This window comes from Rhinoderma darwinii, chromosome 3 (genome assembly GCF_050947455.1).
Source record: "Rhinoderma darwinii isolate aRhiDar2 chromosome 3, aRhiDar2.hap1, whole genome shotgun sequence".
NCBI lineage: Eukaryota > Metazoa > Chordata > Amphibia > Anura > Rhinodermatidae > Rhinoderma > Rhinoderma darwinii.
In genome coordinates this window covers 283,726,894-283,743,411 of record NC_134689.1, presented here as the reverse complement: position 1 = coordinate 283,743,411, position 16,518 = coordinate 283,726,894, and the positions used below count along the sequence as shown (strand labels likewise).

The 16,518-nt window shown below is 41.3% G+C and overlaps 1 protein-coding gene across 2 annotated transcripts in view; it reads left to right on the top strand.

The window, feature by feature from the left end:
* Nucleotides 1–499: 499 nt before the first annotated feature.
* Nucleotides 500–16,518, top strand: part of TNFAIP8L3 (TNF alpha induced protein 8 like 3) — a 109,458-nt gene continuing 93,439 nt past the window's right edge. For both annotated transcript variants that reach the window (XM_075858004.1, XM_075858005.1), the window contains exon 1: nt 500–675. In XM_075858004.1, coding sequence (XP_075714119.1) covers nt 630–675 — 46 coding nt within the window. In that variant the 5' untranslated portion in view covers nt 500–629. The remainder of the gene's footprint in view (nt 676–16,518) is intronic.

Sequence of the window (16,518 nt, the reverse complement as noted above, 5' to 3'; positions counted from 1 at the left end):
TTCGTTGCGTAAATGCCCCAAATCTGCACCAACATTTGCAGCGGAAAAATTCCGCCACGTGTGAACATGCCCTTGTTGTTTTTTACATTTTGACCACTCACGAGCATGCATGCAAATAGAAAACTGTAAATAACGCATTTTGATATTAGGGCAAACCCTGCCAAATAAAAAAGACTCCGTTCTGCTGCACTCAGCAACTCAATACTACTACATTTGTACTGATTGGTTATATATTTATTCAAACACTGCGTTCATTTGCCTGACTATTTTCCACACATAAAGGCTAAGTACATGGAAGCTGATAATGCCGCCTATATGCACCAGGAGCGGGCATACCACATAGCACGCACAGTGATGCCAGCTAGCCCTCAGATTCTGCAGGAGAGAACACAAGCACTGCTGCTGCTGCTGCTGCCTCCAGCTGTCTTCTTATTGGCTGCGATGCTTTAGGCGGGGACATTCTAAGCGTTTTGATTGGTTTCTGTGCGTTCCCTAGTCTGCAGCGTTCTGAATCCTGGAGATGCTGATCCGCACAGCTCACCCTGAGCCAGAGGCGGCGGAGCTCAGCAGTGTCACAGGCAGAGACTAGTGCCCGGTCCGGCAAGTGGCAGTCCGGACCTCGCCCCACCATGGACACGGACTCTGGGGACCTGAGCGAGGGGGAGCTGTCACCAGGTAACGAGGACGCCAAACTTGTATGCAGCACTATTGACTGACAGCCACCCGTCCCACTTACAGATCAATCAGCTTAATTGAAATGGGCGGGATCCTAAATTTTCCTTGTAATTAGAGGGTAAATACATTTCGCGGCAGCGTGAAAAGGGTTAAAAATAGTGACTAGTGTGGCGGTGAGTTGATGCTCCACAAGTGGGATTGGAAGTTTATACATGCATTGCCCGTCACCTGTCCTGATAGATGGGAGATGCGGGGTCCTATCACCTGGACGTTGTCTCCACTGCAGCCCGTGCGTTGTACAGTACAGCTCCGCTAGTCATACAGGGATAGCTGCCCCTAACCATGCATACATGACAGAGCTGGCCCATACAACTGCACATAGGGAGCGGGAGTTTGCATTCAACCAATGTTGGAGCTTCACCTGTAGACTATTAACACACAAATGGTTTGTAGCAAATGACAAACTCCGCTCTGCTACATCCAAAGTTTTCCTAAACCGATCATTAAACTACTTGGTCACATGGCACTCAATGGTTACAAGGTCTCCGTTTTAGACTTGTATAAATGTTTTATTACTATAGGCACTTTATAGCAGACAGACAAAACACACACACACATATATATATATATAATTCATTTCAGCCAAGTCCAGGTTATTTTCCTGAAGTTGGCAGAATTGAGAGGACACCCCTGCCACTGTGGGGCGGACAGTGGGATTAGAAAAACAAAGTGCATTTTTTTTCTTCTCTCTGGCTGGACTATGATCTGGTTATTTTGTTTGCTGCCGACATATGGATTTAGGATGTGAACAATTCTTTTTAACGCGGATCACAGAATGACATAAGAAGTCTATTCACATTGAGTTTTGATGCAGTTTTTGTGCCAACAATCCATAAATTCCTGGCCATTCCGTAAGATAGGATGTGTTTTTTCCAGTGTCCATAAAAAAAAAAAAAGTGTGAGAAGCTTGTATGGAATATTGGGGTTGTAATTCTCCTTATTTTTCAGTTTCCAGTACATGCCGCTAAGGTGTTCATATCAGTAGTCTGAACTATAGACAAATATCACTTATTATCTTTATCATTTATTATGGTTTTCCAATTTGTCCTTCAAAAAAAATGTCTGTGCACGATTTGTGGATAAATTGCAATGAGAAAAGAAATCCAGGTTGGCACCCCTGGCCGATCTGGGATGTTTAAACCCCTTTGATGCCCCAGTCAATAGTGACTGTGGCACCTAGTTTGTTTTACAGAGGGAGGGGCTCTCTGTATGCACATGGGCACCCCCCGGTCTGCCATATATGTAAGCCTCTTAGGCCCTGCCTGAGGTAATAGGCTGCCTGTCATTGTAAGGCTGGATTCACACGAGCATGTTACGTCCGTAATGGATGGAACGTATTTCGGCTGCAAGTCCCGGACCGAACTCAGTGCAGGGAGTTGGGCTCCTAGCATCATAGTTATGTACGATGCTAGGAGTCCTTGCCTCGCTGCAGGACAACTATCCCATACTGTAATCATGTTTTCAGTACGGGGCAGTAGTTCCACGGAGAGGCAGGGACTCCTAGCATCGTACATAACTATGATGCTAGGAGCCCAGCCCCCTGCAGTGTGTTCGGTCCGGGTCTTCCGGCCGAAATACGTTCCGTATATTACGGACGGAACATGCTTGTGTGAATCCAGCCTAAGGCTGGATTCACACACCGTGGCGTTTTTCTAAGATTTTTTCGTGATGTTTTTTTGGTGCAGTCAGATGTTACGTTGAAGTCTATAGTAAAATATAAAAAAAACACTACATACAACTGCATTTTGGTTTGTGGCGTTTTTCAGGCAATTTTGTGGTCAGTGACTTTTTCTTCCAAATGCAGCATGCTCTGGGTATGGCATTTTTAAGACATTTTTCCCATAGGCTTCTCTATAGGACTTCAAAAACGCCAGGAAAAAAATCATGCTACGTTTTGTTACGCTCACGTGTTTTTATGCACTTTAAATTGCCAGAAAGATAAGTATAGGTCTTTTTTTTTATTTTTCTAGCGACCGTTGTAACGACCTATACAATAAAACTAGCACATTATTTACTGTAGTGTGATGATGCTGAGCGACCATAAAAAAAAAGAAATCTAACAAACAATGGCAGATATTTTTTTCTTTTTTTTTTTTTTTTCTTTCAGTCCCCCGCCCCCCCCCAAAAAAAAGGTTTTTTTAAATATTTGTAGCCCAAAATGTTGCCATTCAAAAATACAACTTGCAAAAAAATCCTCATGGCTTCCCCAATGGAAAACGTAAAAATGTATGGCTCTCGGAGTGTCAGAAATATAAATTGCTGCGTCCTTTAGGGGGTTATGGTGTTTTTCATTAGAGATTTAAAAAAAAAAAAAACAGAGATGGGATAAGGACTAGACCCTAATGACCCTTGATGTGACTTCTTTGTATTCCAACATTGAATATGAATTAGGGTTGGAAGCAACAAGATTTTATCTAGAACAAAATGTGTATTACGTAAAGATCAGAGTGACTGCCTAATAGAGAGCTTAGAGATCATACTCCAATATGAAGACCAATAACCGACGAGTATAAAAATAGGCACCTAACAAACATGCTTGCACTGGCCACAAAAATAAATAAGGGGGGGGGGGGATAACATCTGTTTTGACAATCTCCTAGTTTTGAGCCCCTTCGGCCACCGTAATGAAAAAAGGGGAGTATCAAGCCTCGAGTGACAGTTTGAGCGACCAATAGGAGTAGCCAATTACCATGAACCATTCGTCTCTGAGGACACCAGCAATACCATAAACTAGCTCCTAGGTATCCGTCTCGTAGTAACAGGGACGCTCTGGGTTCGACAACCAACCAGCGCAGGTATATAAAAGGAGCGGCACTCTTGATATTTGTCCTGTTTTACTGTCATATATATATATATATATATATAGTGTGAAGTAATCATTTAATGTCCTCCTCTTCTTTTATGTATATGTTAAGCATGTGAACAAATGTATATTCACATGACGGGAGTTAACCACCACCCTGATTGAACTCCGACCTGCACTATGTGAACCTAGCGTCATTCGCTATGGACAAGTATATATGTACCACGTTTTTTAATGTTTCCCATATGCCTGATGAAGAACTTAGTACAAGGTTAAAGCGCATCGCATGTTTTTATTTTATCCTATTTGAATGTGTTTTTAAATAAACTCCCAGTCTACGGACTTGAGTTCACCTGCATTGATATGGGCTATTTCTATATTATAACGAACACCGCAGCGCCCCAATCTGGAGTATACATCTTTTTCTTTCCTTGACCAAATGATCTCTATCATCGGACAAAGCTTGGTTATTACCGACATCCGATGCCAACGCTGAAGGCTGGCAGACTGGGGATCTTTTGAGTATATAATCTAACACGTATGTCCTAGGGGGAGCTACACTGGGGGAGTCAATTGTTGAGAAGGATCTGGGTGTACTTGTAAATCATAAACTAAATTTCAGCATGCAGTGTCAATCAGCTGCTTCAAAGGCCAGCAAAATATTGTCGTGTATCAAAAGAGGCATGGACTCGCGGGACAGGGAGGTAATATTACCACTTTACAAAGCATTAGTGAGGCCTCATCTAGAATATGCAGTCCAGTTCTGGGCTCCAGTTCATAGAAAGGATGCCCTGGAGTTGGAAAAAATACAAAGAAGAGCAACGAAGCTAATAAGGGGCATGGAGAATCTAAGTTATGAGGAAAGATTAAAAGAACTAAACCTATTTAGCCTTGAAAAACGACGACTAAGGGGGGACATGATTAACTTATATAAATATATGAATGGCGCATACAAAAAATATGGTGAAATCCTGTTCCATGTAAAACCCCCTCAAAAAACAAGGGGGCACTCCCTCCGTCTGGAGAAAAAAAGGTTCAACCTGCAGAGACGACAAGCCTTCTTTACTGTGAGAACTGTGAATCTATGGATTAGCCTACCGCAGGAGCTGGTCACAGCAGGGACAGTAGATGGCTTTAAAAAAGGGTTAGATCATTTCCTAGAACAAAAAAATATTAACTGCTATGTGTAGAAATTTTTACTTCCCCTTTCCTATCCCTTGGTTGAACTTGATGGACGTGTCTTTTTTCACCCGTACAAACTATGTATGTAACTATGTATAAAAGTTGAGCTGTGCTGATGATATTGCACAACTCAAATAGGTGAGTCAGTATAGATGTCGCCAATCTGTACACTTGTCTCTTTGGACTTGCATATATCCTAACGTTATTTACCTTAGAGGAGCCCTTTGTTTTCTTTTTTCCGCTACTCCATAAAATCATCTGACATTTATCTATGTTCATTAAACCAAAAAGAAAAATCCTGATATCATATAATTAAATTTATTAAAAATATGTTTATTAATAGTTTATTATACATTAATACAAAAATAACCCCCCCCCTCCCAAGTATATACTATAGACAAATAAAATATGATTAAAAATAAGCCAGGTGTCATATAATGCAATATCACAGGTCACCTGGACACCGAGCACCTCGACGCGCGTTTCGCATCCTGACGAAGGTTGCGTAACGCGCGTCGAGGTGCTCGGTGTCCAGGTGTCTCACCCTACATTCATCATGTCCTCCACAGGTATAGTGCACCTTCTATAACTATCAATAGTTACCTTGTTTCAGATTGGGTTCCCTTACTTTAATTAAATACTATTGCCGGTACCCCTGTGATTGGAACAACCTATTAGTGTAGTGACTTTTTGAAACCCAGCTATACAGTGCCCTTATTTATTTTTTTGCTCTTGTATACATATACAGTTTCGTATCTACCTTCAGGGTGCATGCTATATGTTATGTGGACATATTTTCAATTGATGATCCATTATGACCTGTGATATTGCATTATATGACACCTGGCTTATTTTTAATCATATTTTATTTGTCTATAGTATATACTTGGGAGGGGGGGTTATTTTTGTATTAATGTATAATAAACATATTTTGAATAAATTAAATTATATGTTATCAGGATTTCTCTTTTTGGTTTAATGAATATGGATTATGTGATATCTTGAATAATGAATTGGCAAAGAAAATATATATATATAGGTTATAATATGACATTTATCTATGACCTATGAGAAGATAATTTTTACCAGATCTCCCCTTTAATTCTCTGCAATTTTGTATTTTGCCGTTTCTCTTGGTCAGTCTCTTGATGTTTGAGTCATCCGTCTATTGACACGAGACTGATTTGTGGCAATGTTTATATACAGCAGCGGTTTATGGTGTGACTGATCCCCTCACAGTGCACAAAACGATATTTTACCCATTGTTGTCCCAGTCACCTAAATAGAACAGCAGCGGTATAAAGCAGCGCAATAAATCAATAAATTGTGTTTAACCAACATAAATAACACCATATGTTTCTGTGTCCATTTATTTGATTTAACGTTTTTTTTTCTGTTCGGTTATTTCAGTCCCATGGATATGAGAGCGTAGAATGAATAGTCTCTTATGTAGTATATGCTCTTGTTCTATCTACTTGGATTTCATTGTGGGGTCAGGGCGCAAGTTGCCGGAGTGGTTGTTAAAATGATAGATTGCAGTAAAACCATGGCAATAGATCTCCTTACCAAATATGAGCATGTTTTTGTACATCTCACTCATCTCCTTATTCTTACCTTATGCTTCTTTTTTTTATTTTCTTACGTGATGACATTGTTACTTCTGTACTGGAGCAGATGTGAAGTTTAACTGGTGACAGATCTTACACTGGGTGGACATCACAGGGAATAGTCCAAAAGAGCATTTTCCAGTAAACAGTAAACTCTCTTCTGTCAAGTTGTTACAAATTTAATTCTGACATTTCTTAGTTTATATATGTTTCTGGGAAAGCTGGGTGACAAACAAGAAGGCTGCCATTATAATTTCCACCAGCTTTCCTAGACTCCTGAACAGCAAATCTGCCTAGTTATGCAGCAATGCAGGAGCAAAGGATGAATCACTGTGTTACTGGGCAGATTTGCTATGTAGAAGTCTGGGAAAGCAGGGTGACAGACAAAGCCATTATAGCTCCCGCAAGGTTGTTACTCAGCTTTCCTAGTGGCCAGAACAGCACGTCTGCCATGCAGCCACATGGCAGCGATGGATGTACTAATGTTTGTCATTCTTAAATCTGGAAAAGCGGACATCTACTTTAGCAGCTGTAATGATAGTTGGATTAGTTGTAACCCAGCTTAAAAAAAATATATATATATATTTTTTTTTTTTAAGGCCTCACTGTATATTTCCTGTTTACACCCAGTTGCCAATTTATTCATAATGTCCGGGCGCAATATCCGAGAAATGGCACAGTGCTGAGTCCTAAGAAAAGATGCTCCAGAATTTTTATTTCATGGGGAATAATAGTATTTACTAAAACAGACATGTCAGGAGAGCTGACAGGTCCTCTTTAACCCCTTCCCTCTTTAGCCACTTTTGACCTTCCTGACAGAGCCTCATTTTTCAAATCTGACATGTTTCACTTTATGTGGTAATAACTCCGGAATGCTTTCACCTATCCAAGCGATTCTGAGATTGTTTTCTCGTGACACACTGCACTTTAAGTTACTAGCAAAATTTTTCTCAATTTAACCCGTTAGTGACCGCCAATACGCCTTTTAACGGCGGCAACTAACGGGCTTTATTCTGATGCATATGCCTTTTTACGGCGCTGCATCAGGATAAAGTAAACAGAGCAGGGAGCGTCAAATCTCCCTGCTCTCAGCTGCTAGAGGCAGCTGAGGGCTGGGGGCGTCCCTGCTCTGCTGGGTGAGATCGATATTAGTATCGATCTCACCTGTTTAACCCTTCAGATGCGGTGCGCAATAGCGTGCACCGCATCTGAGTGGTTTTGGAGAGAGGGAGGGAGCTCCCTCTCTCTCCCACCGACACCCGGCGATATTATAGTCCCCTAATGGGACTAGTAAAAAAGTTTAATAAAGTTAATAAAAAAAAAAAAAGTGAAAAAAATGAAAAACCCAGCTTTTCCCCTTACACAATGCTTTACTATTAAAAAAACAAAATAAAGTTAAAAAGTTACACATATTTGGTATCGCCACGTCCGTAACGACCCCGACTATAAATCTATTACATTATTTAACCCGCACGGTGAACGCCGTAAAAAATGTAATAAAAAACTATGGAAAAATTGCTATTTTCTGTGAATCCTGACTTAAAAAAAATGTGATAAAAAGAGATCAAAAAGTCGCATCTACTCAAAAATGGTACCAATAAAAACTACAAGTCTTCCCGCAAAAAAAAAGTCCTCATACGACCGCATCGGCGAAAAAATAAAAACGTTATGGCTCTTCAAATATGGAGACACAAAAACAAGTCATTTTGAAAAAAAAGCGTTTTTACTGTGTAAAAGTAGTACAACATACAAAAACTATACAAATTTGGTATCTTTGCAATCGTAACAACCCACTGAATAAAGTTATTGTGTTATTTATATCACACGGTAAACGCCGTTGATTTAAGACGCGAAAAAGAGTGGCGAAATTTCAGGTTTTTTTCTATTCCCCCCCCCAAAAAAAAGTTAATAAAAGTTAATCAATAAATAATATATCCCCAAAATGGTGCTATTAAAAAGTACAACTTGTCCCGCAAAAAACAAGACCTTATACAGCTATGTCGACGCAAAAATAAAAAGGTTATAGCTCTTGGAATGCGACGATGGAAAAACGTAAAAAATGGCTTGGTCATTAAAGAGGCTCTGTCACCAGATTTTGCAACCCCTATCTGCTATTGCAGCAGATAGGCGCTGCAATGTAGATTACAGTAACGTTTTTATTTTTAAAAAACGAGCATTTTTGGCCAAGTTATGACCATTTTTGTAATTATGCAAATGAGGCTTGCAAAAGTCCAAGTGGGTGTGTTTAAAAGTAAAAGTCCAAGTGGGCGTGTATTAGGTGCGTACATCGGGGCGTTTTTAATACTTTTACTAGCTGGGCGCTGTGAAGAGAAGTAACATCCTCTTCTCTTCAGAACGCCCAGCTTCTGACAGTGCAGATCTGTGACGTCACTCACAGGTCCTGCATCGTGACGGCCACATCGGCAGCAGAGGCTACAGTTGATTCTGCAGCAGCATCAGCGTTTGCAGGTAAGATCGACTTACCTGCAAACGCTGATGCTGCTGCAGAATCAACTGTAGCCTCTGGTGCCGATGTGGCCGTCACGATGCAGGACCTGTGAGTGACGTCACAGATCTGCACTGTCACAAGCTGGGCGTTCTGAAGAGAAGAGGATGTTACTTCTCATCAGAGCGCCCAGCTAGTGAAAGTATTAAAAACGCCCCGATGTACGCACATAATACACGCCCACTTGGACTTTTACTTTTAAACACACCCACTTGGACTTTTGCAAGCCTCATTTGCATAACTACAAAAATGGTCATAACTTGGCCAAAAATGCTCGTTTTTTAAAAATAAAAACGTTACTGTAATCTACATTGCAGCGCCTATCTGCTGCAATAGCAGATAGGGGTTGCAAAATCTGGTGACAGAGCCTCTTTAAGGTCTAAAATAGGCTGGTCATTAAGGGGTTAAATGTATCTGCTTGTAAGACAGGCAGTTATACCACACAAAATTGTTGCTAATTAACATCCCCCATGTGTCTACTTTAGATTGCCATCGTTTTTGAACATTCTTTTATTTTTCTAGGACGTAACAAGGCTTAGAACTTTAGCAGCAATTTCTCACATTTTCAAGAAAATTTCAAAAGGCTATTTTTACAGGGGCCAGTTCAGTTGTGAAGTGGTTTTGATGTCCTTATATATTAGAAACCCCCAAAACGTCACCCCATTTTAAAAACTTCACCCCTTAAAGTATTCAAAACAGCATTTAGAAAATGTCTTAACCCTTTACACATTTCACAGGAATTAAAGCAAAGTAGAGGTGAAATTTACAAATTTCATATTTTTTTGCAGAAATAAATTTTTAACACTATTTTTTTTATAACACAGAAGGTTTTACCAGAGAAATGCACTCAATATTTGTTGCCCAGTTTCTGCAGTTTTAGGAAATATCCCACATGTGGCCGTAGCGTGCTACTGGAATGAAGCATCGGCCTCAGAAGCAAAGGAACACCTAGGGGATTTTGGGGCCTTATGGCACCATGTCAGGTTTGAAGGGCTCTTGCAGTGCCAAAACAGTAAAAATCCCCCAAAAGTGACCCCCATCTGGGAAACTAGACACCTCAAGGAAATTATCTAGGGGTGTAGTGAGCATTTTGACCGCACAGGTTTTTTACAGAAATTATTGGAAGTAGGCCGTGAAAATTAAAATCAACATTTCTTCAAGGAAAATGTAGGTTTAGCTATTTTTTTCTCATTTCCACAAGGACTGAAGGAGAAAAAGCACTGTAAAATTTGTAAAGCAATTTCTCCCGAGTAAAACAATACCCCACATGTGGTAATAAATGGATGTTTGGACACACGGCAGGGCTTAGAAGGGATGGAGTGCCATTTGGCTTTTGGAGTTCACATTTAGCAGGAATGGTTTGCGGAGGCCATGTCACATTTACAAAGCCCCTGAGGGGACAAAACAGTGGAAACCCCCCACAATTGACCGCATTTTGGAAACTACACCCATTGAGGAAATGATCTAGGGGTATAGTGAGTGTTTTGACTCCACAGGTTTTTTGCATAAATTATTGGAAGTAGACCCTGAAAATGACAATCTAAATTTTTTCAAAGAAAATGTAGGCTTAGCTAATTTTTTCTCATTTCCAGAAGGACTGAAGGAGAAAAAGCACCACAAAATTTGTAAAGCAATTTCATCCTGAGTAAAACAATACCCCACATGTGGTAATAAACGGCTGTTTGGACACACGGCAGGGCTTAGAAGGGAAAGAGCACTATTTGGCTTTTTGAGATCACATTTAGCAGGAATGGTTTGCGGAGGCCAGGTCACATTTGCAAAGCCCCTGAGGGGACAAAACAATGAAAACGCCCAAAAAGGGACTCGATTTAGAAAACTACACCTCTTGAGGAATTCATCTAGGGGTGTAGTAAGCATTTTGACCCCATAGATGTTTCATAGAATTTATTAGAATTAGGCAGTGAAAATAAAAACAGTCCTTTTTCTTCAATAAGACGTAGCTTTAGCGCACATTTTTTCATTTTCTCAACAAATAAAGGAAAAAAAGAACACAACATTTGTAAAGCAATTTCTCCCGAGTACGGCAATACCCCATATGTGGTCATAAACTGCTGTTTGGGCAAACGGCAGGGCTCAGAAGGGAAGGACCGCCATTTGGAGTGCAGATGTTGCTGGATTGGTTTCTGGGCGCCTGTGGGCCCAAAACAGTGGAAACCCCCCAGAAGTGACCCCATTTTGGAAACTACACCCCTCAATGCATTTACCAAGGGGTGTAGTAAGCATTTTAACCCTGCAGGTGTTTTGTAGAAATTAGTGTTCACTCGATGTTGCAGAGTGAAAATGGGATTTTTTTCCATAGATATGCCAATATGTGGTGCCCGGCTTTTGCCACCATAACAAGACAGCCCTCTAATTATTATGCAGTGTTTCCCGGTTTTAGAAACCCCCTACATGTGGCCCTAATCTTTTGCCTGGACATATGACAGGGCTCAGGAGTGAAGAGTACCATGAAGAGTGGAGGCCTAATTTGGCGATTTACAAAGTATTGGTTCACAACTGCAGAGGCTCAGATGTGAAATAATAAAAAGAAACCCCTGAGAAGTGACCCCATTATGGAAACTGCACCCCTCAAGGCATTTATTAAGGGGTGTAGTGAGCATTTTCACCCCACAGGTCTTTTCCATAAATGAATGCGCTGCGGATGGTGCAAATTAAAAATTTATATTTTTCCCTAGATATGCCATTCAGTGGCAAATATGTCATGCCAAGCTTATGACGCTGGAGACACACACCCCAAAAATTGTTAAAAGGGTTCTCCCGGGTATGACGATGCCATATATGTTGAAGGAAACTGCTGTTTGAGCACTCTGTAGGGTTCAGAGCTGAGGGAGCACCATTTGGCTTTTGGAGAGCGGATTTTGCTTGGTACTATATTTGTTTGAGTATTGCTGGTGTTTCCATTTATAATGTGGGGGTACATGTAAGCGGGGCGGAGTATATAAGAGGCATAGTCAGGTGGTATAAAAAAAAAATAATAATCCATAGATGTGTGTTACGCTGTGAAGCAATCCTTTCTGCACAGGCCGGTGTCGCACTGATAAATGGTGTCATTTCTTATCCCCCTTTTGGTCCACACTCCGCACCTTTGTAGTTTGGGGAATTTTGCTGGGAAGTGTTGTCCTGGTATAATACGGGCACCGTCGCTTCCAGCGGATATGTTTGGGCCCTACCCTTCCTGGTTCCCTAATTTTAGGTCCTTGATAAATCGCCTCTTGAAACAGAAGAAATGTTCCCCTCGGGCACAACTGCATATTTTTTTTATTTCCTGACTTATTGGAGCCATAACTAATTTTATTTTTCATAGACGTTGTGGTATGAGGACTGGTTTGTTGCGGGACGAGCTGTAGTTATTATTGGTAGCATTTTGGGGTACATGCAACTTTTTGATCACCTTTCATCCTATTTTTTGGGATGCCAGGTTTACAAAAAAACGCAATTCTGGCACAGCTTTTTTGGTTTTTTTTTATACAGCGTTCACCATGCGTTATAAATTACATGTTAACTTTATTCTGCGGTTCAGTACGATTCCGGCGATACCTATTTTATAGGACTTTTTTATGTTTTACAACTTTTTGCACAATAAAATTACTTTTGTATAAAAGAATGTATTTTTTCTGTCGCCAAGTTGTGAGAACCATAACTTTTTAATTTTTTTGTCGACAGAGGTGTATGAGGGCTTGTTTTTTGCGGGACGAGCTATAGTTTTTATAGGTACCATTTTTGGATACGTGCGACTTTTTGATCACTTTTTATTCTAATATTTGTAGGGCAAAGTGACCAAAAAACAGAAACTCTGGTAAAGTTTTTTACGTTTTTTTTTTTACGCTGTTCACCGCGTGCAATAAATAATATAATATTTTGATACCTCAGGTCGTTACGGTCGTGGCGATACCAAATACGTATGGTTTATTATTATTTTTCAATAATAAAGGACTTGATAAGAGTAAAAGGGGGATTGTGTTTTATTTGATTACTTGAAACTTTTATTGTTTTCAAACTTTTATTTTTCGCACTTTTTTTTTTTACACTTTTTCTCAAGTCCCACTAGGGGACTTGAAGGTCCAACGGTCAGATTTTTTTTTTTCTAATACATTGCACTACCTATGTAGTGCAATGTATTAGATCTGTCAGTCATTCACTGACAGCAAGCCGATTAGGCTTCGCCTCCCGGCGGGGCCGAAGTCGGCTTCTGTAATGGCAGAGCAGGAGACCATTGTGTCTCCTGTTGCCATAACAGCAGTCGCCAGTCCTGATTGCCTGACAGGGCTGGCGATCTGCTAGTAACCGCTACGATGCAGCAATCGCTTTCGATTGCTGCATCGAAGGGGTTAATGGCAGGGATCGGAGCTAGCTCCGGTTCCTGCTGTTACAGGTGGATGTCAGCTGTACAGTACAGCTGACTTCCACCGCTGATAACGCCGGATCAGCTCCTGACCCGGCGCCATCTTGCCGGCAGCTACGGAAGCCGATCAGGCTCCGCCGCCGGGCGGATCTTGACCGGCTTCGGTGCTAGGCAGACCGGGAGGCCAGTATTAGGCCTCTGGTTGCCATTGCAGCCACCGGAACCCCGGCAATTTCATTGCTGGGGCTCCGATGAGCTGCAAACACCTTAAGTGCAGCGATCGCGTTTGAGCGCTGCACTTAAGGAGTTAATGGCGGGGATCGAAGCTAATTTCGGTCCCCGCCGTTACAGTCGGATCTCAGCTGTAAGATACAGCTGAGATCCGACGATGATGGCACCGGCTCAGCTTCTGAGCCGGTGCCAAACATTTGGCGTAAATATACGACATTTTGCGGGAAGCACTGGCTTTCCATGACGTATATTTACGGCAAATGTCGGGAAGGGGTTAAAAACAGTATTTCCTCCTAACACTATAAGATCTGTCTGTTTTATTGTTAGGGGGGGGGGGGGGGGAATACTGTTTTTAAAAAGGACCTGTTGGCTCTTCTGATTTTTTTTTTTTTTTTTTTGTAGTAAATAATTTTATTTCCTTATGAAATAACTATGCTGGAGCCGTTCCTCTGTTATTGCTCCTGGAAGTTATGAATAAATTAACAACTGGGTGTTCGCATTCTCATTGTAAAAGAGAGACGTGTCACTACAGTCTGGCACTGATTGGACATTGTCAGTCTGACACACCCCTAACTAGTAACACAGAGTTGTCCATTTATTCATAGGAATAAGGTCTCGTGCACACAACCGTAGCCATGTGCGCGGCCGTGATTTTCGGCTCGGCCCCCCCCGGAGTGTCAGCCGTGAGCCGCCCGCAAATCGCGGGCTGTGCACATGGCCGCGGCCATTATTTTCAATGAGCCCGGACCGCAGAACACGGCCGTAATAAGGCTTGCCCGTTCTTTCTGCGGTCTGGGCTCCGGGGCCATGCACGGACCGTGGAAACCACGGTCGTGTGCATGGGCCTCATAGGAATGGATGGGGCTGCAATTCTCCCGTGGATTTTCGGGGGAATTGCGGCTGCAAAAGTACGGTCATGTGCATGGGGCCTTTGGCTATGTTAACACAGAGTTTTTTGATGCGAAAACCGGGCCAAAAAACTCGTCAAAAACGGCCCGAATATGCCTTCCGTTGATTTCAATGGGAGGTGGTTTTCTCCCGCGAGCAGTAAAACCGCCTCGCAGGAGAAAGAAGCGACATGCCCTATCTTCGGACGTTTCCGCCTCTGACCTTCAATTGACTTCAATGGGAGGCAGAGAAAGCGTATTTCGCGGCGTATTATGGCCGCAGGCGAAAAACTCCGTGAAAATCGGCGTGCAGGGAGAGGAAAATCTGCCTCAAACTTCCAAACGGAATTTTGAGGCAGAAATTCCGCCTGCAAAAAACTCAGTGTGAACATAGCCTTACAGAGGAATGGCATCTAAGAAAAGATGCTCCATAATGGTTATTTCATGAGTAATACAAGTATTTACTAAAACAGAGCGGTCTGGAGGGCTCTCAGGTCCTGGTACTCTGAGTATAGACAGAAAGATGGGTTTACTGATGACCTTTCTTCTCTTACCACAGTCATTAGCACTAATCAGAAGTGGGGAGCATTTGCTGTAATGATATATTAGTGGATGCACAATAAACATTCATTGGTTTTACCGGAAAGGGCCCGGACTTCATAACAGCATGTCACACATAACATGTAATTATAAGGCCGGCGTAATTAGGGGTTTATTGGCCATTAGAGAGAAGCACAATTATCTGAGAGGATTGTCACCAGTTTGTTACTGTGACAAATCTTTTGTCATTTTCAGCATCATTAAAGTGTCTCTGGCTTTGTTCAGGTCTGGTATCTCACAATGTAATCTTTAGCTGTCCCTGACAAGATATACAGTGTATGAACGCTCTAGCCTGACAGATTACAGGATAAACATTTTGATTATGTACGTTAAGGAATGAAGCCTGAACCGCAGACGTCCTCCGTTATGTATGCTTTTAATGTTTCTTTATCACTGTTAACAGCTTGGCTTCTTCACCAAACAGCAAAACGATGAGCTTTGTAGGATAGCCGCAGTCAATTTACACGGATTAGGAGTTTTGCAGAAAGATATCATTGATGGCTGGGGATTGCCCCAAATATATATATGTCTCTTTAGGTTTCCATGTTTGATTCCATGTGCAATAAGGAGCCTCTGCTTCTTACAAATGTAGTTGAGAAGTAACTGTTTATTAGGAAACCTGAATCTACTCTATGTGAGAAATTTATTAAGACTGTCGTTTCATACGCCAATCTTAATATGAAGAGTGCCGGATGAAATGTTTAATAAATTATGAGGTGCATGCTGTTTGCGATTTTTCGACGCTAGAAAACTTACGTAGAAAAGTTAATTTGTGTGTGTATATATATGTGTGTGTGTGTGTGTGTGTGTGTGTGTGTGTGTGTGTGTGTGTATATATATATATATATATATATATACACTACCGTTCAAAAGTTTGGGGTCACTTAGAAATTTCCTTATTTTTGCAAGAAAAGCACAGTTTTTTTTCAATGAAGATAACATTAAATTAATCAGAAATACACTTTATACATTGTTAATGTGGTAAATGACTATTCTAGCTGCAAACGTCTGGTTTTTAATGCAATATCTACATAGGTGTATAGAGGCCCATTTCCAGCAACCATCACTCCAGTGTTCTAATGGTACATTGTGTTTGCTAACTGTGTTAGAAGGCTAATGGATGATTAGAAAACGCTTGAAAACCCTTGTGCAATTATGTTAGCACCGCTGTAAACAGTTTTGCTGTTTAGAGGAGCTATAATACTGACCTTCCTTTGAGCTAGTTGAGAATCTGGAGCATTACATTTATGGGTTCGATTAAACTCTCAAAATGGCTAGAAAAAGAGAGCTTTCATGTGAAACTCGACAGTCTATTCTTGTTCTTAGAAATGAAGGCTATTCCATGCGAGAAATTGCCAAGAAACTGAAGATTTCCTACAACGGTGTGTACTACTTCCTTCAGAGGACAGCACACACAGGCTCTAACCAGAGTAGAAAGAGAAGTGGGAGGCCCCGTTGCACAACAGAGCAACAAGACAAGTACATTAGAGTCTCTAGTTTGAGAAATAGACGCCTTACAGGTCCTCAACTGGCAGCTTCATTAAATAGTACCCGCAAAACGCCAGTGTCAATGTCTACAGTGAAGAGGCGACTCCAGGATGCTG